The following is a 25,311-nucleotide window of genomic DNA, read 5'->3' on the forward strand; positions in this document are numbered from 1 at the left end:
AGATACGGATCTAAGAAGCATCAGAAAAATAATGAAAAAAAAAACAAAGCATAAACTTCAGTGCTGACAAAAATGTGTTTTGTGAAAAGATGTATTTTTACAAAGAGGACTAAAAGCTTTGTGGGATTAGGGCCTTTTATTATAACCACCCTACTTGGAAAACAGTAAACTGTATATACAAAACTGTAAAGACAGTGTACTGCAAAAGTAAACGGCAAACAATACTTGTGATCAAATTAACTTACAAAATCGTTTTATGTTATGATTGGCAAATGTGCTTATTATAAAGCCTCTCACAAATCCTACCAAACTCCATTACTGCCAAGAACCATTGAATCTCTCTCATCAACAGCAATCAGATAGACCTTGCATCCATAAAATCAGAAAAGGGGAATAAAAGATATGTTCTACTGCAAACAAACTATCAACCGCAGATAACTGAAACCCAAGAGTCTGTATCACAAAGTTGCTGTAATTTAAAAACTTTAAATGTAGAAGAGCTATACATTTCTATATGACATTTTAGGATTTTATTGTAGTTGTACAACATTCCCTGATGGCCTGTGTTGGCCGTTGACAGATACAGAGGAAAAAAAATTCAGAAGATCATAAAGATGATATTGTCCATTTGAAAGAAAAGAAACGTTAAAAACTCTCAAGTGGGGAACAAGTGAGTCTTGTTCAATGTTGTCCCTTTTTTGCTGTGAGAAAAAAGTTCCACATGTTGGCCATACATACATACACACGGGCAAACTCACACACATTCGACCATTTCCCACAGCAACAGCTTTTGACATTTATTCTGTGGAAGAAAAAGACAGTAAACACACATTAGAAACATTTTTATGAAAGCCACAGACAGAATGAATTATCGTTGACAAACATTTAACTCAGATTCAGAAACAGACGTGGGCTTAGGATGCTTAAAGGGCACACTTTTAAATTAATGTAGACTTAAAATAATAGTAAAATAATTGTCTTTGTGTGCATTACATCATTGCAAGATTAACAGTGTCTAACCTATGTCAATTTCTTCGCCTTGTTGTACAACGAATCCACAACTTTACTCATGTTCTGTATGGTTTCTAGGGCTTCCTCATAAGTCTTGTCCACAGGGGGCTCCACAAATATGATGAGCACTCCTTCACCTTGGTCAAGGATACCTACAAAAGAAATAAATCAGACAAATGAACACCATATTTCTGAGCAGATTTAACCTCTTTCATTATATTATTAAGTTACACAGTGGAGAAAAATTTAAAATTATTGGGAAGAGAGATTTACTTAGATTTTTTCTTGGTCTTTTCGCTATTTGTTTTAAAATTAGAAATCTTAAAAATACAAAATCTATTTCAAACATCTTTAATATTAAAGAATGAGGTAAATTCCATGGTGTCACAGTTACTGCTGTAATACTCATCAATAAAAAGATGAAACTAATATTTTTTTATTTTAATATAATTCAAAATTAGACTTACCATGAAACTTTTTGTCCAGGATCATTTGTGAAAGTTTCCTCTCAATATCATCCTGTGGACAACAATAAATGCCAGACAGAGCTTTTTATTTCTAGTGTACTCCATTGACAGTTTCAAAAATGTATAACATTCAACTTATAACATTTCATCACTTATATTTTTAGTTTAGTGGTCACACTGCGAGCTGCATTTCTTTGGCAATGTGATTTCATAAGCTTGACATTTATTATAGCTTTAATTAATTTGGGAACACTTTATTATAACTATATGGTATAAAGTATTTGTAAAGCATTCGCTTATAGTTAATTGATCATTTATACATTATTGATCCTACATTAATAAGCTACATATAAATAGTATTTTATTCATTTATACGCACTCTATCAAACAATTATTGTTTAACAAGTTTATTAAACAGTTTGATAATGTTTTTAATTCTTAGTTAACAACTTGTTAATCACACCTAACTGATGTATTTTAGTGGATGCAAACCAGTGATAAGTGTTGAGAACATTAAGGCAAAAATTCATGGTTGTTAAAAAAATATATGCATTTATTTATGTAATTAATTGGATATACATATACGCGTAATTAATGTGTTTATTACAGTTGTATTATGACCTTTATTAAGCAATAATTGCTTCAATAAGTGTTAGTAAACAGTAATAACGCTAATTAAGCATACACTGTTGATCCAAAACATTATGACCACCTGCCTATTATGCTGTTGGTCCTCTGCGTGCCACCAAAACAGCACCTACCAGCCGAGGAATGGACTCTAAAAGACCCCTGAAGGTGTCATGTGGTATCTAGCACCAAGACATTAGCAGCATATTCTTCAAGTCCAGTAAGTTGCGAGTTGGAGCCACCGTGGATCGGACCTTTTGGTCCAGCACATCCCACAGATGCTCAATAGGACTGAGATCTGGGGAATTTGGAGGCCAGGGCAACACCTCGAACTCTTCATTATGTTACTTAAACCATTCCTGAACAATGTGTGCAGTGAGGCAGGGTGCAATATCCTGCTGAAAGAGGCCACTGCCATCAGGGAATACCATTGCTATGAAGGGGTGTACCTGGTCTGCAACGATGTAAAGGTAGATGTCACTTGTCAAATTAACGTCCACATGAATGGCCGGACCCAGGGTTTCCCAGCAAAACATTGCCCAGAGCATCAAACTCCCTCCTTGTCATCTTCCCCCAGTGCATCCTGGTGACATCACTTCCCCAAGTTAATGACGCACACGTACATGGCCATCCACATAATGTAAAAGATAATGGGAATCATTGGACCAGGTGACCTTCCACTGCTCTAGGGTCCAGTTCCGTTGCTCGTGTGCCCATTGTAGGTGCTTTTGACGGTAGACAGGTTTTATCATTGGCACTCTGACCGGTCTGCGGCTACACAGCCCCATATGCAGCAGGGTGCGATGCACTGTGTGTTGTGACATATTCCTCCCATAACCATCATTAAAATAAGAGACTTGTGCCACAGTAGACCTTCTGTCGGTTTGGACCAGACGTGATAGCCTTCGTTGCCCTCGCACATCGATGAGCCTTGGGTGCCCAACACCGTTTCACGGGTTTGTGGTTTGTCCAGTCTCGGACCATTGTCAGTAGGTACTCACCACTGCTGACTGGGAGCACCCCACAAGCCTTGCCGTTTCAGAGATGCTCTGACCCAGTCATCTGGCCTTTGTCAAAGTCGCTCAGATCTTTTCTCCTGCCCATTTCTCCTGCATTCAAAACAATGACTACGAGAACTGATTGTTCACTTATCATCTAATCTACCCAGACCTTGACATTGTTAGGAGATGATCAACGCTTCACCTGTGAGTGGTCATAATGTTTTTGGCTCATCGGTGTATATGTAATTAAGAGGATATACATTTATGCTTAATGTGTTTATTACAGTTGCATTATGACCTTAATTAAGCAATAACTGCTTTAATAGTAAGTGTTGCTAAAACAGTAATAAACACACAATAGCATAAATGTATACCTAAATCATTGTATGTACTCCTCAAATGTTCAAATAGGCACTTTTTAACCACTGGTTTGCAATAACTAAAATACATCAGTAAGGTATGATTAACAAGTTGCTTATAGGGATGCTACGATCAGGATTTTTACAGCCGATAAGATCACCGAACTTTGTCACCTGATCGGCTGATACCAATCCTGACACCGATCATTTCACCTTTTATAAGGATCTCTGACCATACACTTTTGCTAACAAAATATTCTCTATATTAAGACAGATAAAAAATAAAGCTTAGTCTCAAACTGAAGACACTGATAACCCATAGGTGCAATTAAACTAAATGTGACATTTATGGTTATTGATTCATTGTCATTGTTTCATATAATTATTCCTTATTTTATTTCTCATTTTTTCATTAAATTATGGTATCTTAATATTGTATAAAGAGTTATTATATTTATAAATTCTTTCCCTGCCTTTTCATTTAGTTGGATGATTGTATTAATAGTTAGTTTTTCAATTGTCGCTGCTTGAACTTTAACGAGCGGAACACTCGCTCTCTCATGAGGGCAAGAGATGAGTGCATGTTTCTGGACTCTACAGGTGCTACTATTGTTAATGCCATTTAATAAAGAGATATGTAATAAACATGTATGAATTTCCCTTTGCTTGTCACGTGGGAAACACCACTTTAACAGTACAGTACACAAGCTTTTCATATTCACCATGCCTCTCCTATTGCATCATTCTGCATTAGGGCTGAAACGATTAGTCAACGTTACCGACAATGTCGACAAAAAAATTGTCGACAAAAAATTTCATTGTCGAACAGTGCTTTGATCTCATTTAACGTAACATGAGATCACATTAAACTCTAATGATGACAAACGAGAGAAGCACTGCATATCGTGCGTGACTGAGGGATGCACTCTAAATTTTCCAAACAGCTTCAGGTGATGTTGATCGCAAAGTATGAGGGAATTATACAAAATAAGTAAATACAGAAGCACTCTCGTTGTGGAATAAGCGGAGCCGGAGCTCTTTAAAGGAAACACCTCCGTGTTACATCTTTAATGCAGTTATATTTAATGTGTTATAGCTTTATTAAAGTTAAAATAATACATTAGCAGATCACGTAAATAACTTCAAACTCCGAAACTGGTATTTCTCTGTGCGGTGAGCACCTCTTCTATGAGTTGCGCAAAGAGTCCAGATCTGAGGGGGAGAGATTGAAACTGCACCCGGCTGATGCACCCTCTGTCGCGGGGATGCTCGTCTCTCGAGCGTGCACGCTTAATGCAGCTAGATAATAACGTGATGACTTGCGACTAAAAATAAGTCAATGTGCAATTCTTATCGTGAAGAAATCTGGCAATACGCAGCTTTATTAATAAGAGAGAGTTTGTATTTTTGAGTTAAAGATGGACTGAAGTGAACAGAAAGATGAGAGAGGTAGTCTTTGCCCCATTATACACTGCAACAAAATACGATTTTGATTTGTTTTGGCTTGTTTTCCTATATAAATATTCAAAACTCCTTTAAAACAACATACATTTTCTTTAGCAGCTATACAGTAGAAGAAAAAAATTATCTGAGAATGCTGAATATAATATTAAATATCTAAAAATGCTTTAACAAAAATAAAAGATGCATTAACCTGAGAAGCATCTTATATGCTAAGATATTTAGACTTGCTCTTAGAGAATAGATCTTGAATATAAGTATAACCAAGTGAAAAAAATACACTTATATACCAAATACACTTATATTTAAAGATACATTAAAGCAAGTCTAAATATTTTATATGTTGCTTCTCAAGTAAATGTATCTTGTTTTAAAGATTTTTAGACTATTTTAAATGGAAAATCAGACAAAAAGGATTTTTTGCTGTGTATTTCTTTACTGAATTAAACTTCATAAAAAGTATTATTTTGTTCCTTTAATTCAGTTAATGTCATTTAGAGGTATTTAAAAAAAATGATTTTGTCCTCTTTATTGTTAGCAAGCACGTTTAATACAACCTTTTAAGTCAGGGCACAAGCTGAATAATCGGTTAAAAGCTGATGAATAATCGTTGTAATAATCGTTAGATTAATCGATTATCAAAATATTCGTTAGTTGCAGCCCTATTCTGCATCTGCTGAATCAAGTTTGTTGTCTTACAATACTATGCCAGTATTCCCTCCACTCTGTGACGCCATAACAGTGCTGCTCAATCCTTAAAGGAACCGTGCGTCTTTTGCGACATGAGCGATCGTTTTATCTGATCGGCCAAATTACTGTCATAGGACGTGAATATCAGCCGATACCGATCGATGACCGATCGATTGGAGCATCCCTTGTTGCTTATGAAGAATGAAAAAACATTATCGAACTGCTTGTATATACATTATTGAACATTAATATATCACTTGTTACAGTGAATATACACAAATTACACAAAATACTATTTGTATGTAGCTTATTAATGTATTAATAATGTAGGAACAATAAGTTATAACTGATCAATTAACTATAAACTAATGCTTTACAAATACATTATACCATATAGTTATTATAAAGTGTTACCATTTATTTAACTGACATTATCAACAAATGAGAACAGCTCATACCTTTGACAGTTTGATGAGACCCGCTATGTGTGTAATCTTGGAGAAAAAAGATGAAGAGACACGTAAGAAATTGGTTCAACAATTACGTTTTATAGGTCTCATTTGTCAAGAGATATCTGGACTTCTTCTAGTGTGATCATAAATGGCTAAATGTGTTGAGCTGCATACTGCAGCACTCCTATTATGATGAGAATAAGACAACACAAGAGAATGGGTCCATTTAAAACATTTGGGGCAATACTGCAACACCAGTGTGGATAAAGTGTTTGAAAAAACGCGCGCGCGCGCACGCACACACACGCACGCACACACTACCTGTACTCTGGAGAAAGGCTCAATGACCCGGATAAGGTTCTGTTCCAGCAAATTGTCATAAAGTTTGGCCAAGTGTGTACTGATGATGGGGTCGTCCCTCAGTTCTTTTGTGTACTCTGTCAGAGCCTTCACATGTGAAAAGAGCAAGAACAAAGTTGAGCATGAAGGAACGTCTATGTATCATCAATTGACGTCAGTAAAAATCTCACCTTTTCAAAATCTGCTAATGATCTGTTCTTGCTAGCTTGTGCTATACATCTCAGTGCATCTGTCTGATGGAGGAAACAGTACTTAATGAAGGCACAGCACTTAGACAAAAATACACTAAATGTAAATACATTACATATTCAGAGTTTTAAAAGAGAGGGGAATTTTCGTTAGACTTCTTACCTGTCTCCCTGCATATCGTAGAGCCAGTTTGCCACTGATCAAGGACTGTACCTCCTCTGGCCTGGAAGACAAAATTATAGCAAGACATCAGTAAGTAGGAGTAAAAACATAATTGAAACACTAACAGATCAACACTTTCCATTTCTTTATTTTTGTATTATAAGCTACGCTGAGTCAATAAGCGTGGGCTTTGCATTATGGAGATGCATTTTACTGAAAAGATATGAGAGCCCAAGCATAACTCAGTAAGGCTATGTTACATAATAGAGCTTGGCATCACTATTTACAATAGGTGTTGAATTATCCTGTGGCCTCCCGAACACAAACAGGGATAAACTACAAGCGATTATCTTACTTACAAGCTGAGCATGATCTTGCACAGAAGCATGTATTTGAGTGCAGTGACAGCCTTGGGGCTGTCGATGGAGTTGTAGCCCTCAAAAGCCTCGTAGAAGTAAGAATAGGCTGTTTTCCAGTCTTTTTCTTCAGCCGCATGTATAATACCTGGATGGAAAACATACATACCAATAAGATGCATACTTCCAACCTAATAAAAGAACTTGAAAATCAATAAAAAATACTTGCCTGACTGCATATCAAGTGCTGCCTGGAGCTTTGGGGGACAGTAAATGGCATTGGCTGTAGTCCTGGCTGAGGTGAGGGCAGCCCTGGCTTTGGGAAGGTTGCTTAGGGCATGGTAGGTTTTACTCTCCAACAGCTGAACCTCAACCAGCAGAGCTTTATCATCCATTTTCTTTAACTCTTGCAGCAACTGGGTGCCTGAGGAGACAGAATAAAGCTTATAATCTTTAAATCCAAGACAAACAATAGGTCAGATATATACATTTGATTTCTACAATCTACCTACCCAGCTGTAGGGATTCCTGGTATCTCTTGGTGTCAAAATAGAGTGAAATAAGTCGAGCCTGAAAAAAAAAGAAAGAAAAATGATATATTATTATATTGTTATAAACTGCTAGAGAAATAATTCTACACTATTCTATAGAGACAAGTAAAGGAAATAAACCCTCCGCAGATGGTTAAAGGTCAAATTAAGCAACACTTAATACTTAGTGATTTTACCACATTTAAGATCTGTTATTTGGCATGATGCAAAGCTGGCATAAAATCACTAACACTTTAGTGTACGGAGGGTGGTATGACCAAAACTTGTATTATAATATGCATCATTTGATATCATGAGAACCATATAAATCACAATAGTTATTTTAGCAGGAAATTCACATTAAAACTAAACTGTTCCCTTTAAAATCAGCACAAATGTCTACACTGGAAGCATCTGTCTGTGACAGTTTGCAGAGTAGGCTATAGCTTTCCGTTTGCTGTTATAATGTGGAATCTCTACTGGTTGACAAATTTTTACTGCTGCACAGTAAATATTGTCATACTGCCCAGAACTTTTCAACTGGCTTATTGCTTTTATCAAACAGCAGTAGAGCTGCACGATTCTGGATAAACTGAGAATCCCGAATTTTTTTTGCTTAGAATAAAGATCACGATTCTCTCACGATTCTGAAGAAAAAAAATGCTTATGTGATTTACAAAACATGGACATAAAGGTACTAAACAAAGTAACATGTAATGCACTAGAGGTTCTGACAAAATGTTCTCTACTTCAATCTATGCAAAAATGCAATAAAGTTGTAAATCAAATATATACATTTTAAATGACCTAAGTCCACAAGAGGGCGCAACGAATACATTACACACTAAACAACACCTTGTTATTATTGCAAAATAAATAATTCTGTTAAAAAAGTGCATAAAAAATAAATGAAATGATTTAGCCTGTTTCTCACATGCTAATTAAAAAGCAAAACAAGCAGAAAAAAGCTTCATTAACAGTTTTATGTCAACTTAGTTTTGCACTGGTAGGCAAATATGCAATAAAACACTGTTATTTTACTATTTTTAAATAAATAAATATATATATATATATATATATATATATATATATATATATATATATATATATATATATACACACACATACACACATACACACACAACCGGTCAAAAGTTTTGAAACACTTGACTGAAATGTTTCTCATGATCTTAAAAATTTTTTGATCTGAAGGCGTGTGCTTAAATGTTTGAAATTAGTTTTGTAGAAAAAAATATAATTGTGCCAACATATACATTTATTTAATTACAAAACTAAAATTTTTAAAAATTTTTTTAAAAGTTTTTGAAATGGATGACTTGGACCAAATAATAAAGAAAAGCAGCCAATAAGTGCCCAACATAGATGGGAACTCCTTCAATACAGTTTAAAAAGCATTCCAGGGTGATAGCTCAAGAAGTTGGTTGAGAAAACGCCAAGAGTACATGTCTGCAAATTCTAGGCAAAGTGTGGCCACTTTGAAGATGCTAAAATATAACATATTTTGGATTTATTTAGTCACAACATAATTCCAATATTTCCATTTCTATTATTCCATAGTTGTGATGACTTTACTATTATTCTAAAATGTGAAAAAAATAAAGAAAGAAAGAATGAGTAAGTGACCCTAAACTTTTGAATGGTAGTGTATATATTAACAATTTAAATTAAAACAATGCGGCCTTCAGTGTCTCTTGTAAAAATTACTTCAAGCTTTTAAAGGAATTATTCAAGAGCCAGTAATTAAATAGAGAACAGGGTAAACAGTGCTTCAAGCTTTTCAGCAACAGTAATTAAACATTTAAAAAATTATAATACAAAAACATTAAAAAGTAATTTAATGCAAAATGAAACTACTTAAATATTTGACAGTCTTTACTGTGTGATTATTAGATCTACATTAATACTGATTTGATGCAGTAAGAATGCCTATATGCCTATAACAGACAGCATGCAGCTTATATACATTTAGACATCACACAGATCTAACACTTTGAAGAATTTGTCCAGTCTGCTTATACATTAACAGCTGTGTTTGATTTAATATCTCATCAAGACAGCACAGATTTAATGCCATCTGTTTACACTCTCGTAGTTCATTAGCAGCTGTGTTTACATTAATATTGCCTAAAGAGGGGTATTTGATTAAGAACAGGGCAGTCTCATGCAGGATCCCTGCATTCATTACGAGACACAAGTGCACGGTCAGACACGCATGTGAGCGTTGGAAAGCAGCCGGCTGTAATTAAACAGCTCATGGGTAGCAAATTTAGTCAGATCTGGGTAATTCCGGTATTTCTTTTAGCATCGGTCAGTGGCTATTAAAATATTGAACTGAGCAGAGATTCTGTCACACTCTTAGCTAATCATGGCTGCACTCTGCAGTTTGTAAACCACTTTGCTGGACAAACGTCTTTGGCTGTTGCATTTTAGTTTATTCAGCATCTCATGCAGGAGCACTGTGTTTTGTAGATGCCATATACATTTTAAAAGCATTTAAAAAATGCATCTTCAAGTGAATTTCTCATTTAAATTTGACCGCCTTACAAAGGCATGGAACGTTAATATACATTGCAGAATCGCTGTCATTCAGAAATTAGATTGCGTGGGTGCTGAATCGAGATCGCGATCTTTTAACGATTAATCGTGCAGCACTAAACAGCAGCAACAGCAGTATAATAAAAGACACCAAAGTTCAATCTCAAACAATTCTGCTAAATAATTACGTTTATTAGCAGAACTATGAACTGTTTATTAGGGATGGGAATCGTTAGGTATTGAACGATTCTGGTTCCGATTCAGATTCCTCTTAACGATTCCGTTTCCTTAACGGTTCCAGTAACGATTCCAGTAGTTCTTTTGAGGAAGACTTATTTGAAAATGAGAAATGCAATTCTTATTGGATTTACAGTCCTCTACAGTCTGTTGCCAAATGATGAGATACTTTAAGATTTCTACAGAGCAGATATAACAAATCAGAAATACATTTAATGCATTTCTTGTAAAAGGTGTGTTTGCTGACTTTTTAGAGACATATATCCAATCCAATAATTATATAAAATTCCTTGTATTACAAAACTTGTGTATCTTTAATTAAACATTGTTATATGAACAACCAGTCAGTATCTGCACTGCTTGATTAAAGTCTCACAAGTCTAAAGTCACATGACATAACAGTAACAGTTCGAGACAATTTAGACTGTGTTCTGTTGTCTAATGTTGTACTTCAAGCTTGTAAGACTTCAACAGTTCTTATTTAATTTTGAGTTGGACATTCATAACTTGCACATCAGTGTAAGATTAATACTATACCAGACTAGACCGGAAGCGCTGTATGTTTCGTGCTTTAGATTCAAAAGAATCCTCTCATATGAGTCATCCTTACGGAATCTGACTGTTCTGGAAGTGCTATATGTTTCGGGATGTAGATTCAAAATAACCGGCTCATCTAAATCGTTCTTTCGGGTATCAGACCATATGGGAAGCACTGTCTGTTTCGCACTGTAGATTCAACAGAACTGGCTCATAAGAGCAATTTGTTTTGTGTTTTTTATGCTTTTGACCCAGTAGAGGGCAGCGCTGCTGCAGAAATGCGATGCTGGAAACACCATCAGAGTCTTTCAGTACGGTGTTCCAGCCGCATTGGCGGAAAATTCACGCAAGGGAACCGTTAATGGAACCGAAAGTCACGAAGTTCATCCGATTCCGGTATTTTGTAAAGAACCGGTTCTCAGTTCCCAACCCTATTGTTTATGTTTATAGAATTCAATTAGTGTGCAGTGACTAGGAATGTGCAGAACGACTAATTTCACTGACATTTAAAAGTTAATTTTGGAGTCGACTAGTCTAAAAAGTAAGAAACCCTCAGAAAACAGTCAAAAAACATTGTGTTTATGCAACCCATTTAAAATACTTAATCTATTCCAACAGCCAACTTCGACACTAAATTCCGCTGAAAAGGGGCATTTATCTGCAACGTGCTCACCTTGCATTATGATCATTGTACATTAAATATAGAACGTGACATGCATTCACTTAATCAACATTATCATATAGAGGCATATTTATTAAAAACAATTGATTGAATAGTGCAGGACCAGTAGGGCAACCCTAATAGCCTGTTCTAAACTGAAATCAAGTAAAAGTAATTTAACATATTAAAAGAGTCAGGACATTGTTGAAAATAATTCACAGGTATGCCAAATATACGAGGAAAAAAATTTGCTGAAAGTTGAGCATATTTCACAACGTGCATTAGCCTGTGATCTAATATGACAGCTGTTCGGTTAAGAAGAGTATCCAATAAGAGTTACAATGTAAAAAAATATAGCAAGGATTGAAAAAAAGTAGGCCAGTGAGAAATGTACAAAACACCTAATGTATTGTTCTAAACATGACGTGCACACAGAATAAAAGATAGTTTAAGCAGTTAAGCAGTTGGCACATAGTTGAAAATAGCCTTTTTGATCATCAGGGTAAAAATAATTTGCATATCTAGCCTAAAATAGTTATTTTCTAGACTACTTGGAGCATACATTTTTGATGAGCAAAATTAACGTCAACATGGTCCAGTGAAAGACGGGACCTGACTCACATGAGGCGATTATCCTGCACGGGAAAATAACTTGCAAGCATTCACAGATTTAAAGAAGACTCAAATGTGAAAACATCCATAGTGACTTGCAAGCCAATGTTTCAGAAATCCGCTTCCCAAAACCACCACCGAAGTGATTTCAATAGCTTTGCTCATCTTGTGAGAGGACATTTTCTGCACGTGCGGCGAGTGAGAGAGGGAAGAAGCACGCACAGCCTGAGGTGCCCCAGATATCCTCTTTTTTTAATAATTGTCTAATTATTTATATTTAAAATGTAACACTAACATGACAGTAATTTAAGCGCAGCCTTTGTAAAAATATAAAGCCAAACGTAAGTGTAAAAAAAAAAAAAAAAAAGGAATGGGGGAAAATATTGATTACTAGTAATTAAAGTGTTGACTAGCAGCATCAGTAACATTTAGTCGAGGTTTGTGTATATCGGCCATTTTCCAACAACGAGCTTCGAACGTGGCTCTTCCAATCTGATTTTAGAGCTGGAACTTACCATTTTATAAAAAGCACTGGACCATGTCGTAGATCTGATTGTAGGGACTAGGACTGGGTATTGCCTGGCACCTCACGACACATATTGCAATACACGTTACGATTTGATATACTGCGATACATCACAATATCATAATTTGATTCGATTAAGAATCAGTTACAATTTCAATACATTTGGGTATATTTCTATTATATACTGATGTCTGATGAAGAGTATGTAGTTCTTGGTGAGCTCATTAAATTGATTTGGAAGTAACAGTGTGCCAACTTGTTGTGTGTTTACATGGTATGAATACACAAATAGTTTAATATTAATATCGATACATGAATCTAAAGTATCGATACAATATCATGAGAAAAAGTATCACAATATATCGATATTTGATTGTATCAACAACACCCTAGTAAGAACAGTTCAAGGCTGATGCTCAGCCATGTTTCTGCATGGTTACCTCTAGGGCCTGCCTGAGGAAGGTTCTCTTCTCAGCTTTAGCCCACTCGATGCATTCCAAACACAGCTCGACCTCCTGGCCTGTGGCTGCCTCCATGTCCAGGAACAGATCCAGGAGTGAGCGCACCAACCGTGCAGCCTTTGCCTTGCTTATGGAGATCAGGAAAGGCCTCACGAACTTCAGCAGGCCTCCAAGCTCTTAAATAACATAAGAACAATAATGTCAAAACAAGATAAAACATTTAAATAAAATGACAGAGCTTCCTCCCAGAATGCCGATTCCCACCTGCAGCTTGTCCCGTTTTAGCCAGGAGAGAGCCCAGCTCCAGGATGCTCTGCTCCTTAACACGAACCGCCTCTTCATCATCTTCCTGAACATCTCGTCTCACTGAAAAAGGCAAAATGAGAACACTGCGTTAGGCAGTAACTACGACTAGAGTTTTTCCTGCACTGAATATTTTTCAACGGCCATCCAATCAAAGTTCAGGACACCTAAGAAAATGTAATTATATATGCATCTCACATTCTGTGCTTTGTAAGCACTAGATATGCTTCTCATCAGAAGTGTGCATCTGCATGGTGAGTTGATGCCTGGTTTAGCTCCAGAGACAGGATCACTTGGGCAACTCAATAAGGCCTTACTTGATATCGCGGCGAAGACCACAAAACTTGCATTTACCTATTTTAATTCTACAGAAAAGTTTTTACTTCAAAGCGCTATGAGAAGATCAAACTTCTCAAATGGCTGGACAACCACGACATTCTAACCACCACTGACGAGGAAAACAGATGCAACACTAGTCTGTGCCATGAACTAACATACATTACGAGGCTTTTTAAACAACACATCACCCTTACTAAACTTTATCACGGTAAACTTTAACAGAAATTTCATATTAAATTACCTTTTCCATGTTTTTATTTGGATTTACAACAATGATAATATGCAGAAAAACATATTACATGAATTTGAAAAGCTTTAAAAGTTTTTCAGTTTTTACAAGCCAATGGTTCCGTATTTATATATTTGATAGGGTTTCAATATAAATCTTAAGATCAGTGTTGTAAAGTAGAATAAAGGGCTTTAATGTCAAATTCAAAATGTTCCAAATGTTTAGATAATCAAAGATTAGCCTACATGTATATCCAGTGTAAACATAATATGCAACATATAAATTATTTGCAATTATGTAAGAAACCAATTTCACGCGTGTGGATGACTGTGTACGTCAGCCACCATCGAAGACCATCTATTTTTGACTCAGGAAAAGCCCTGTAATACCAACACCGTTTAATAGCGAACCCTCATACATGGATTTATAAAAGTTGACCTAAAGGTTTTATAAGAAAGCCAATGTTAAACACTCTGATGTAAATTAATGATGTGGAAAAAAATGTTTTACAACAAAAATCACATAATTAGGACCTGACGACCAAAGGTTTAGAATAATGTACAGATGTTGCTCTTATGTAAAGAAATTGGTACTTTTATTCACCAAAGTGGCATTCAACTGATCACAATGTATAGTCAGGACATTAATAACGTGAAAAATTACTATTACAATTTGAAAACAATTTCAGAACTTCTTAAACTACTTCAGAGTTCTCATCAAAAAATCATCCATGTGCAGCAATGAGAGCTTTGCAGATCCTTGGCATTCTAGCTGTCAGTTTGTCCAGATACTCAGGTGACAATTCTAGACTAGAGACTGCTGATGTACTTATCCTCTTGTTTAGTTGCACATCTGGCCTTCCACATCTCTTTCTGACCATGTTAGAGCCAGTTGTCCTTTGTCTTTGAAGACTGTAGTGTACACCTTTGTATGAAATCTTGTACATTGTATAGCCTTCATTCCTCAAAACAGTGATTGACTGATGAGTTTCTAGAGAAAGCTGTTTCTTTGTCATTTTTTACCTAATATTGACCTGAAGACAGTCTATTGCATACTGTGGCAACTCAAAAACAAACACAGACAATGTTAAGCTTCATTTAACGAAACAAAGAGCTTTCAGCTGTGTTTGATAAAATGGCAAGTGATTTTCTAGTGCCAAATGAGCAATTTAGCATGATTACTCAAGGATAAGGTGTTGGAGTGATGGCTGCTGGAAATGGGGCCTGTCTAGATTTGATCAAAAATTACTTTTTTCAAATAGTGATGGTGCTGTTTTTTACATCATTAATGTCCTGACTATACTTTGTGATCAGTTGAATGCCACTTTGGTGAATTAAAGTACCAATTTCCTTCCGAAACAACTAAATCTGTACATTATTCCAAGCTGTTGGCCACCAGTGTATATAAACCTGTTTCTTGACTCACCAACAGAATAACAAATGCCAAACACAATGAGTCATTAATACCTAAACTAATGTAATGGTACCTCTTTTAAAACATTTGCAAGCAACTCTTCCTTTAAAAAATGGCAAACGAAATCCAATCATTTACAAAAAAATATTTATACTTGTCAAGGCTAGACATACTTTTTCTTAGCTACTTAAAAAAAAACATACATTTAAGACATGACTTAGGTATCAAGTAACACTGCAACCAGATCCCCATGTCTGAATTGTCAAATTTGAAACTATTAAACAACCTGCCAGCATCTTTCTTATGGATCAAAAATAAAGAAATACAACTTTTTAGAGGCTAATGAGGTTGATTTCATTAAAGGAATTCAACAGGTCATGAAGTCCAGAAACAGCTAGTCCACACAAGCTGTCATAAAAAGTCACAGTCCGGATGACATGACAGATCTAAGCGAAACATCTCACTGTTCTCTCCTATCAAACTACTTAAATTTAAGATTGCATGCTCTGATTAGAAAGTAGTAATCTTACAGGTTTAAATAAGATATTTATGATTTCTGAACCAAAAAATTTAAAATTAAAATCTCAGCCAATGTCACGCCGGCCAAAGCAGGAATGTCAAAGCTTGTTTTAGGGTGGTTATAAAACATAAAACTAAAATTAATCAATTTTCCAAATGAAATAGCATAGGCGAACTTATAATGGAAATTCAACTGAAATAACGCCGTTGCATATGTGTTAAAGTAGGCCTTGGCCTGGATAAGAGGCTAAAATAGCAGGCTAACTGTCCACACACTGGATGTGTCACAATACCTAGAGAGCTGCCTACCTATACAGCATTTTGGACATCAAAGGCGCGTTCAGACGTTCGATTTGAATTTTCAAGCATGCTTATGACATTGAAAAATGCTGTCTTATTCGATTCGAACGTTTGGACGCGAGTTTGACGTCTAAAAATGCTGTCTAGGATAAATGTAAAATGCGGCTCACACAATTTTGAGACGCGCGCACACACAGTGCCGTGAGTCAGCACCGGCTCATGGCTTCCCAGCCTCTAAAAAAAAAAAAAAAAATGCAAAACCCAGTCAAAGCAGATATACAGAGTAAAAAGTAAAGCTTTATAAAAGGCGTTGAGGAGAGGTTTACCTATTGAATGTAAAATGTCAATAGATGCGTTTCTGTCTGTGCCGATGAGAGACTGAGCTCTCTGAAACTCCACTACTGCCGCGGCTGCCATCTTCCCTATTCAAACATCTCACTGCCCACAAGCACTTGCGAATTCTACAGGAAAGGCGTAAGCACGTACGTGCGTGTGTGTTGTGGCAGCATGGGTTTTGTAGTCTTTTTCAGCAATATATATATATATATATATATATATATATATATATATATATATATATATATATATATATATATATATATATATATATATTTTTTTTTTTTTTTTAATGTATTTTTTAATCTTAGTCAGGAAAGTGGTCTTAATTCCAGAATTTAAATTGATAGTTTACCCAAAAGTTATAAATCTCTCATAATTTACTCACTCTCATATTGTTCCAAACCCAAATGACATAAATTTCAGTCTGTTCTGCACACAAAGCTATTTTATGGCTTCAGCAGACATGGAATAAAGTGCATGAGTTTTATTGAGTACTATTATGGTGTGATTTTTCTCTCTCTTTTTTTTTTTTATTTTTTTATTTTTTTTGGAGTTTGACAGCCCTAAATCCCCATCGACTTTCATTGTATGGAAAAGAGCATCTTAGACATTCTACCTAATTAGGGGTTCAAGCCCGAAGGGCTCATAACTGCGCAACCGTATGATCAATGAAGTTGAAAATTGGTATGCATCTTGTAGGAGCCAAAGGCTAACAAATCCTACAATATCAGTCGGACAAATAAAAAAACATGGCCACCAGCAGCAAATAAAATTTCAGCAGCTAATAACATCAAATCTAAATGGCCGACCATTACGAAACTTGAGATATTTGTAGACAGTATGAGAATGAGACTGTGTACCAAGTTTTATGAAAATCGGCCACAAGGTAGTGCTATAACAAGGACATTTACGTTTTTGCCAATAACTCCACAACCGAGTTGAATAATCTCAAAATATTTTTTTCGTCTAATTCCTTCTACCAAGACCTACAAATGGTATATCTTCGTTTTATTGCATTTTATAAAAAATTTTCACTATTCAAATTGTCTAAAAAAGCAACTTTTTCTAACTCCTCCTAGGCCGTACATCCGATTTTCACAAAAATTGATATGTGTCTACTATGATCCCTCCTGATAAAAAGTTTTCAAAGGAATTTTGATTCATTAAAGCATTGTGAAGATATTAGCCAATGAATTGGTCAGGTGTCATCCATTTTGTACGTATTGACCAATATCTACCAAACGAAAAGGCCAAATGTTACGAAACGTGATACACTTATACAACAGCACATTTTGAGTCTGCATGCAAAATTACAGGGAAAAAAGCCTATAGGGGGAGCTACAAAAAAAAATGCTCATAACTCCGCAACTGTATTATCAATGAAGTTGAAAATTGGTATGCTTCTTGTAGGGGCCAAATGCTAACATATTCTACAATATGACTCAGACAAATAAAAAAACATGGTTGCCAGCAGCCAATCAAATTTCAGTAAAATGGCTGTATAAATAGTGTGTAAATTATTGTATATTATCCAATGTTACAGTGCATCCGGAAAGTATTTACAGCGCTTCACTTTTTCCACATTTTGTAATGTTACAGCCTTATTCCAAAATGGATTAAAGTCATTATTTTCCTCAAAATTCTACAAACAATACCCCATAATGACAACTTGAAAGAAGTTTGTTTGAAATCTTTGCAAATTTATTTAAAAAAAAAAAAAAAAAAATCACATGTACATAAGTATTCACAGCCTTTGCCATGACACTCAAAATTGAGCTCAGGCGCATCCTGTTTCCACTGATCATCCTTGAGATGTTTCTACAACTTGATTGGAGTCCACCTGTGGTAAATTCAGTTGATTGGACATGATTTGGAAAGGCACACACCTGTCTATATAAGGTCCCACAGTTAACAGTGCATGTCAGAGCACAAACCAAGCCATGAAGTCCAAGGAATTGTCTGTAGACCTCAGAGACAGGATTGTATCGAGGCACTGATCTGGGGAAGGTTACAGAAAAATTTCTGCAGCATTGAAGGTCCCAATGAGCACAGTGGCCTCCATCATCCATAAATGGAAGAAGTTTGGAACCACCAGGACTCTTCCTAGAGCTGGCCGCCTGGCCAAACTGAGCGATCGAGGGAGAAGGGCTATAGTCAAGGAGGTGACCAAGAACCCGATGGTCACTCTGACAGAGCTCCAGTGTTTCTCTGTGGAGAGAGAAGAACCTTCCAGAAGAACAACCATCTCTTCAGCACTTCACCAATCAGGCCTGTATGGTAGAGTGGCCAGACGGAAGACACTTCTCAGTAAAAGGCACATGACAGCCCGCCTGGAGTTTGCCAAAAGGCACCTGAAGGACTCTCAGATCATGAGAAACAAAATTTTCTGGTATGATGAAACAAAGACTAAACTCTTTGGCCTGAATGGCAAGCGTCATGTCTGGAGGAAACCAGGCACTGCTCATCACCTGGCCAATACCATCACTACAGTGAAACATGGTGGTGGCAGCATCATGCTGTGGGGATGTTTTTCAGCGGCAGGAACTGGGAGACTAGTAAAGATGAATGCAGCAATGTACAGAGACATCCTTGATGAAAACCTACTCCAGAGCACTCTGGACCTCAGACTGGGGCAAAGGTTCATCTTCCAACAGGACAACGACCCTAAGCACACAGCCAAGATAACAAAGGAGTGGCTACGGGACAACTCTGTGAATGTCCTTGAGTGGCCCAGCCAGAGCCCAGACTTGATCCCAAATGAACATCTCTGGAGAGATTTGACAATGGCTGTGCACTGACGCTCCACATCCAACCTGATGGAGCTTGAGAGGTCCTGCAAATAAGAATGGGAGAAACTGCCCAAAAATAGGTGTGCCAAGCTTGTAGCATCATACTCAAAAAGACTTGAGGCTGTAATTGGTGCCAAAGGTGCTTCAACAAAGTATTGAGCAAAGGCTATGAATACTTATGTACATGTGATTTTTATTTTTATTTTTTAGTTATTTATTTTTTTTTTTATAAATTTGCAAAGATTTCAAACAAACTTCTTTCACGTTGTCATTATGGGGTATTGTTTGTAGAATTTTGAGGAAAATAATAAATTTAATCCATTTTGGAATAAGGCTGTAACATAACAAAATATGGAAAAAGTGAAGCGCTGTGAATACTTTCCAGATGCACTGTATTCTCCAAGTCCATGAAGCACTCAGGGAAGAGTTATTCTCCAAGTTCATGAAGCACTCAGAGTGACTCCAACATAGGCCTATCTTTTCTGTTCAAAGGTTAAATCCATTGCCTCCTTTTGACCCTAAACATATTTTAAGATTTTATATACAGATTGCCTTCTTTTGAATTTCTCAAATAATTGTATACAGTTAATAATATAACTGTGGTTTTAAAGCTTTGACAGCTGGACCATTATTCAAGTTTGGGCAGAGGAAGATTCTTTTAGGACTACAGATTGAATTCTTAACTCCCTTTAAGCTTAGTTTTTGCTCAAAATTTCGCAGTTTTCTTTCTCACCAGTAAAGTACATTGCACATTCAAGAACATTGTACAATGCAGCCTGTTTCACACATAAAGGTGTTTTCAAGAAAGAAGTTTAGACATTGTTGTATATCGCTTAAACCAGGGACGGTTCGGGAGGGTCACGTGATGCCATGCAAGGAACAGACGTGTGAGCGACGAGCTCTGCGCACTTTGCTGAATTTTCGATTATTCTCATGTTATAATCTGGTGAAATTTGAAACACCCAGTTACACATTTGTCCTTTGTTGCAAAACATGGCAAAGAAGTCAAAATCCTCGGGCTCTGGAGACATTAAAATTCACTTACGTGTTCAGGATGAAAGCCCCGACAGGCCTACAGACCGGGGACTCGATTTGGATGGCACGGTGGGAGAGGAGATCCAGCGTCAGTTGTCCAACATGTCGGTGATGTTGGCGAAGATTCTTGCTGACTTGGAGGATCTCGCTGTAATACGTCAATCGATTACGGCAATGGAAATAAAATTAGAGTTAGGTACAAGAGTGACTGATGTTGAAAAACGAATCGATTTTCTGGAATCTTCGGAGAGGGAATTAACCGCTAATCCACCCGCGACCAAAGTTGATTTGGAACATCTCCTTGAAAAGCTTGAAGATCTTGAGAATAGAAGCCGCAGGAATAACGTTCGAACTGTTGGAATTCCTGAGCATGAGGAGGGCAGAGATATGGTGAAATTCCTAGACGAGTTTTTCCCGAGTCTGCTCGACATAACAGGCCACAAGCTGGAAATCGAGCAAGCTCACAGAGTCCCTACTCACAGATCTGCTGAGGGAGACAGGCCCCGATCGATTCTGGCCAGATTTCTGAGATCATCCGATAAAGATCTTGTGTTGCACCAGGCGAGGAGCAAAGGGAAGCTTTCTTGGAAGAACCATAATAGTTTCTTGTTCCCGGACTTTGCGAGTTCGACAAGAGAGAAACGCAATCGGTTCAAGGAATGCAAGAAACTCTTACATCAGAAAAAGATCTCGTTTGCTCTAATGTTTCCTGCCAAACTGAGAATAGAAACGAAGGTCGGTCGCAAAGTATTTACATGTCCAAATCAGGCAATATCTTTATAGAATCAATGTCTGAGTAAACCATTGGATGTTTCTCATGTGAGTGGGCCTGACTCGCTGTACTTACTCTTGAGGAAGCTGGGCGACATTTTGGGTTTTTTGCATTGGCTCCGCCTAGCGGCTGGAGCTTGTTTTGTGAATAACGCTTTTCCTTAAAGAAACTTTTGCATTGATGAAAGATTACTTTTGCATTGAAGTTCCTGGACAGATTGAGAGTGGACACTACGGATGACTGCAATATATCTACATACTCACACAAAGGATGTCTTTTATAAAGCTGACGGATTTTGTAAGTCATGGTTTATACGTTTATGCGGCCTCCGAGTGAATTGACTTGACCATCCGGGGATCCAGGATGCCGGTTTTGTTTCTTTTTGTATTGGTTCCGCCTAGCGGCTGGAGCTTGTTCTATTGAATAACACTCCTTTGGAACAGCTGTGGATTAATCTGTTCGTTCTTCGTGCTTATTCCTCCTGCTGGCTGTAGTTTGTTTTGTTGAGTTTTTTTTTTACGAGACATTGGAATGATTACGTCATCTGCTGAACTCATAACAGCCGGCTCACTGAACATTCATTATGTCTGTCTGAGGAATCTGAACGGTTCTATATCAGCTGGAATTTGTTTTGTGGAAGATCACACCTTTGAGACAGTTCTGTGAATGAATCTACACATTCTTTGTGTTCATTCTTCCTATTTGCTGGGTTTATTTTACAAAGAATTTTCTGTTATGTAATTTTGCCTCACAAATTTGCCTCACAAATTTTGCCTCACATTCCGATGGCAAAGTTGTCGTGGGGGCTCGTGGGCGTTCATGGACCTTTTGAGTTTAGAGGGATTGATGCCGGTTGGCGCTGTCGTGCGCGGGGTTAATGCGCACGTTTTTCTTTTTTCTGTTTATTTTGTTCGGGGGGGAAGTTCGGGGTTTGATTGTTTCACTAATGGGGAATGTGGTCTGTATAATCTTGTTTTTCACACACAATTTATTTTTTCTATTATATCAGTATGTCAGTTGTTAATATGAGTGTACTATCTCTCTCCGCATGGAATGTAAATGGGTTGGGGCACCCCATAAAAAGAAGGAAGTTATTACTTTTCTTAAATGTAAGAAATATGATATAGTGTTGCTTCAAGAAACACATCTCTCCCCGCAGGAAGCTGAAAAATTTGGGAAGATATGAGGTGGACATGTTTTTTTTAGTGCTGGCTCAAGTAAGAGCAAGGGAGTCATTATATTGGTAAATTAACATCTACAATTCAAATGTCTCAAACAGATTAAAGATAAATTAGGATGAGTCATCATTGTGTTAGTTGAAATTCAGGGGCAAAGGTTGATTTTGGCTAATATTTACGCACCTAACGCTGATGATCAGGGCTTTTTTATAGATCTTGAAGGGATGTTGCAAGCTGCTGGCACCCCTCATGATATACTATTGGGAGGAGACTTTAATCTTTTGATGGATTCAGTCCTTATATTATAGTGAAGCAAAAGTGTGTAAGCCCCCTAGAGCAACACTGACGCTTCACAGGATGTGTAAATATCTTGGTCTTACAGATATTTGGAGACTTTTGAACCCATCTGGTAGGGACTATAAATTTTTTTTAACAGTCCAGAAGATTTACTCTAGAATAGATTTGTTTTGTTTTTTGTTTTTGTTTTTGTTTTTTTGATATCCAAATCCCTCAATCCATCTGTTGTTGATTGCTCAATTGGAAACATTTTAGTCTCAGATCACGCCCTGGTGAGTTTAGAAGTGATGCCACATATAGAGAAAAAGAAATCATATAGTTGGCGCCTTAATGTGTCCCTTTTGCAAAATCCTGATTTCTAACAAATGTTAAAGACTGAAATCAATGTTTATATGGAGACCAACTGGTCCTCGGTATCCTCTGTGGGCGTGGCTTGGGAGGCACTTAAGGCGGTTCTTAGGGGTCGGATCATACAGTATGCCTCATTCATCAAAAAATCCAAAGCACAAGAACTTGTGCAGTTGGAAGAGAATATTAAAAGTGCAGAGGCAGAGCTGAAGCGCCGTATGTAATCTGATGGCCTCAGAGAACTGACCCGATTGAAATAAAGATATAATACCATTTTATCGCAGAAAGTGGAGTTTTGGTTATTCAGGGCAAGACAGTCATACTTTGAGTCGGGTGACAAAGCAGGGAAGCTTTTGGCTAGATATATAAAGCAGAGAGAGTCTCTTTCTATCATTCCCTCAGTGAAATCTGCTGGTTGTGAAATTTTTACTTCAGCCATTGATATTAATAATGCCTTTAAAGAATTATATCTTGATCTTTATAGTTCCACGTCTTCGTCTACTGATGAAGATATTAGAAACTTTGTGGAACCATTAGAACTCCCTAAACTGACGACTGAGCAAAAAAACTCTCTTGATTCTGAGATAACCTTGGGGGAGCTTGACGAGGTAATTAAGTCCCTACCTACTGGCAAGGCTCCGGGGCCAGATGGTTTTGCTGCTGAATTTTTTAGATCCTATGCTACAGAACTGGCTCCACTTTTGTTAGACGTTTATACTGAATCATTAAAGAATGGAAAGCTTCCTCCAACCATGACACAAGCCCGGATCAGTCTGATTCTAAAAAAGGACAAAGATCCAAGTGAGTGTAAAAGTTACCGTCCAATCTCCCTGATCCAACTAGATGTAAAAATATTGTCAAAAATTTTGGCTAACCGATTAAGTAAAGTTATGACATCTCTTATACATATAGATCAGGTGGGGTTTATTCGGGGCCGTAGCTCTTCTGATAACATCAGGCGTCTCATCAATATCATGTGGTCAGTAGCGAATGATCAGACTCCGGTCTCTGCCATCTCACTTGACGCTGAAAAGGCGTTTGATATGGTAGAATGGGATTATCTTTTTAAGATTTTGGAAATGTATGGGTTTGGGAGTACATTTATTGGTTGGATTAAGTTACTTTATAAACACCATGTAGCAGCGGTACAAACAAATGGATTAATTTCAGATTATTTTACTCTGGATAGGGGAACTCGGCAGGGCTGCCCTCTTTCCCATTTATTGTTCTGTCTTGCCCTGGAATCATTAGCAGTCGCGATAAGAAAGGAGGATGATTTTCCAGGGGTGACTGCAGGAGGTGTGGTGCATAAGGTTCTGCTTTACGCAGATGATATTTTATTATTTGTCTCTGAACCTACTAGATCTATGCCTTGCCTTCAGAGAATTATTAATTCCTTTTCCAAGTTCTCAGGATACAAAGTTAATTGGTCTAAATCCGAAGCTTTGGCTCTGACAGCGTACTGTCCAGTAACGGGTTTCCAGCCGGGTGCCTTCCAATGGCCCAAACAGGGCATTAAGTATTTGGGGATTTTATTCCCAGCAAATTTGCAGTTAGTTAGTGTCAATTTTGACCCTTTAATAAAAAGATTTTTGAGCAATGTGGGCAGGTGGGCTTCATTACATTTATCGATGATTGGAAAGATTAATGTTATTAAAATGAATTGTATTCCAAAAGGTAACTACCTGCTACAATCCCTACCTGTAGATGTCCCCCTCTCATATTTCAAGCAATTTGATAGCATAGCGAAGTCCTTCATTTGGAATGGTAAACATCCCAGATTGCATTTTAATAAGTTACATAGGCCGATTGACAAAGGTGGGCTAGGCCTACCCAAGATTATTTTTTATTACTATGCGTTCAGTCTTAGACATTTGGCTCATTGGTCACTTCCACCTGAGAGAGCCTCTCCCTGGTTTGTTATTGAACAGGCAGTTCTTGCCCCTATTTCGCCGTTACAAAGCATCTCTATCAAACTAATTGGAAAAGTTAAGTTACACCCTGTTATTTCGCAATTACACTCGGTATGGACTAAAATGTCCAGATTGTTTAAATTGGACACTTATTTAAACGTTGCCTCAAGCATATGGCAGAACCCAAGATTATGTATTGGCAAGTCCCCTTTCTGCTGGCCAGAGTGGATTGTGAGGGGGGTTGTTACACTCGGTGACCTATATGAAAGTGGTGTGTTGAGA

The 25,311-nt window shown here is 37.1% G+C and overlaps 1 protein-coding gene across 1 annotated transcript; it reads right to left on the minus strand.

Moving 5' to 3' along the window:
• Positions 1-75: 75 nt before the first annotated feature.
• On the minus strand, positions 76-16,803 carry LOC127423341 (26S proteasome non-ATPase regulatory subunit 11B-like). The gene is made up of 13 exons (XM_051667551.1): positions 16,685-16,803; positions 13,520-13,621; positions 13,235-13,431; positions 7,648-7,705; positions 7,365-7,559; positions 7,139-7,283; positions 6,780-6,840; positions 6,599-6,661; positions 6,390-6,515; positions 6,075-6,110; positions 1,479-1,530; positions 1,021-1,163; positions 76-802 (listed from the first exon to the last, which is right to left on the minus strand). Exons 1-12 carry the CDS (start codon positions 16,773-16,775, stop codon positions 1,021-1,023), a joined length of 1,269 nt encoding a protein of 422 aa, XP_051523511.1. The 5' UTR covers positions 16,776-16,803; the 3' UTR covers positions 76-802.
• Positions 16,804-25,311: the final 8,508 nt, after the last annotated feature.

This window comes from Myxocyprinus asiaticus, chromosome 32 (assembly GCF_019703515.2).
Source record: "Myxocyprinus asiaticus isolate MX2 ecotype Aquarium Trade chromosome 32, UBuf_Myxa_2, whole genome shotgun sequence".
NCBI classification, from domain to species: domain Eukaryota; kingdom Metazoa; phylum Chordata; class Actinopteri; order Cypriniformes; family Catostomidae; genus Myxocyprinus; species Myxocyprinus asiaticus.

Excerpts from the sequence above, each read along its gene's own strand:
- LOC127423341 (XM_051667551.1), bottom strand. The coding sequence starts at position 16,775 with ATGGCAGCCGCGGCAGTAGTGGAGTTTCAGAGAGCTCAGTCTCTCATC. Across the intron at positions 13,622-16,684 it reads TGACATTTTACATTCAATAG|TGAGACGAGATGTTCAGGAA; the intron begins GTAAACCTCTCC and ends TGCCTTTTTCAG. Across the intron at positions 1,164-1,478 it reads CCTGGACAAAAAGTTTCATG|GTATCCTTGACCAAGGTGAA; the intron begins GTAAGTCTAATT and ends TTTCTTTTGTAG.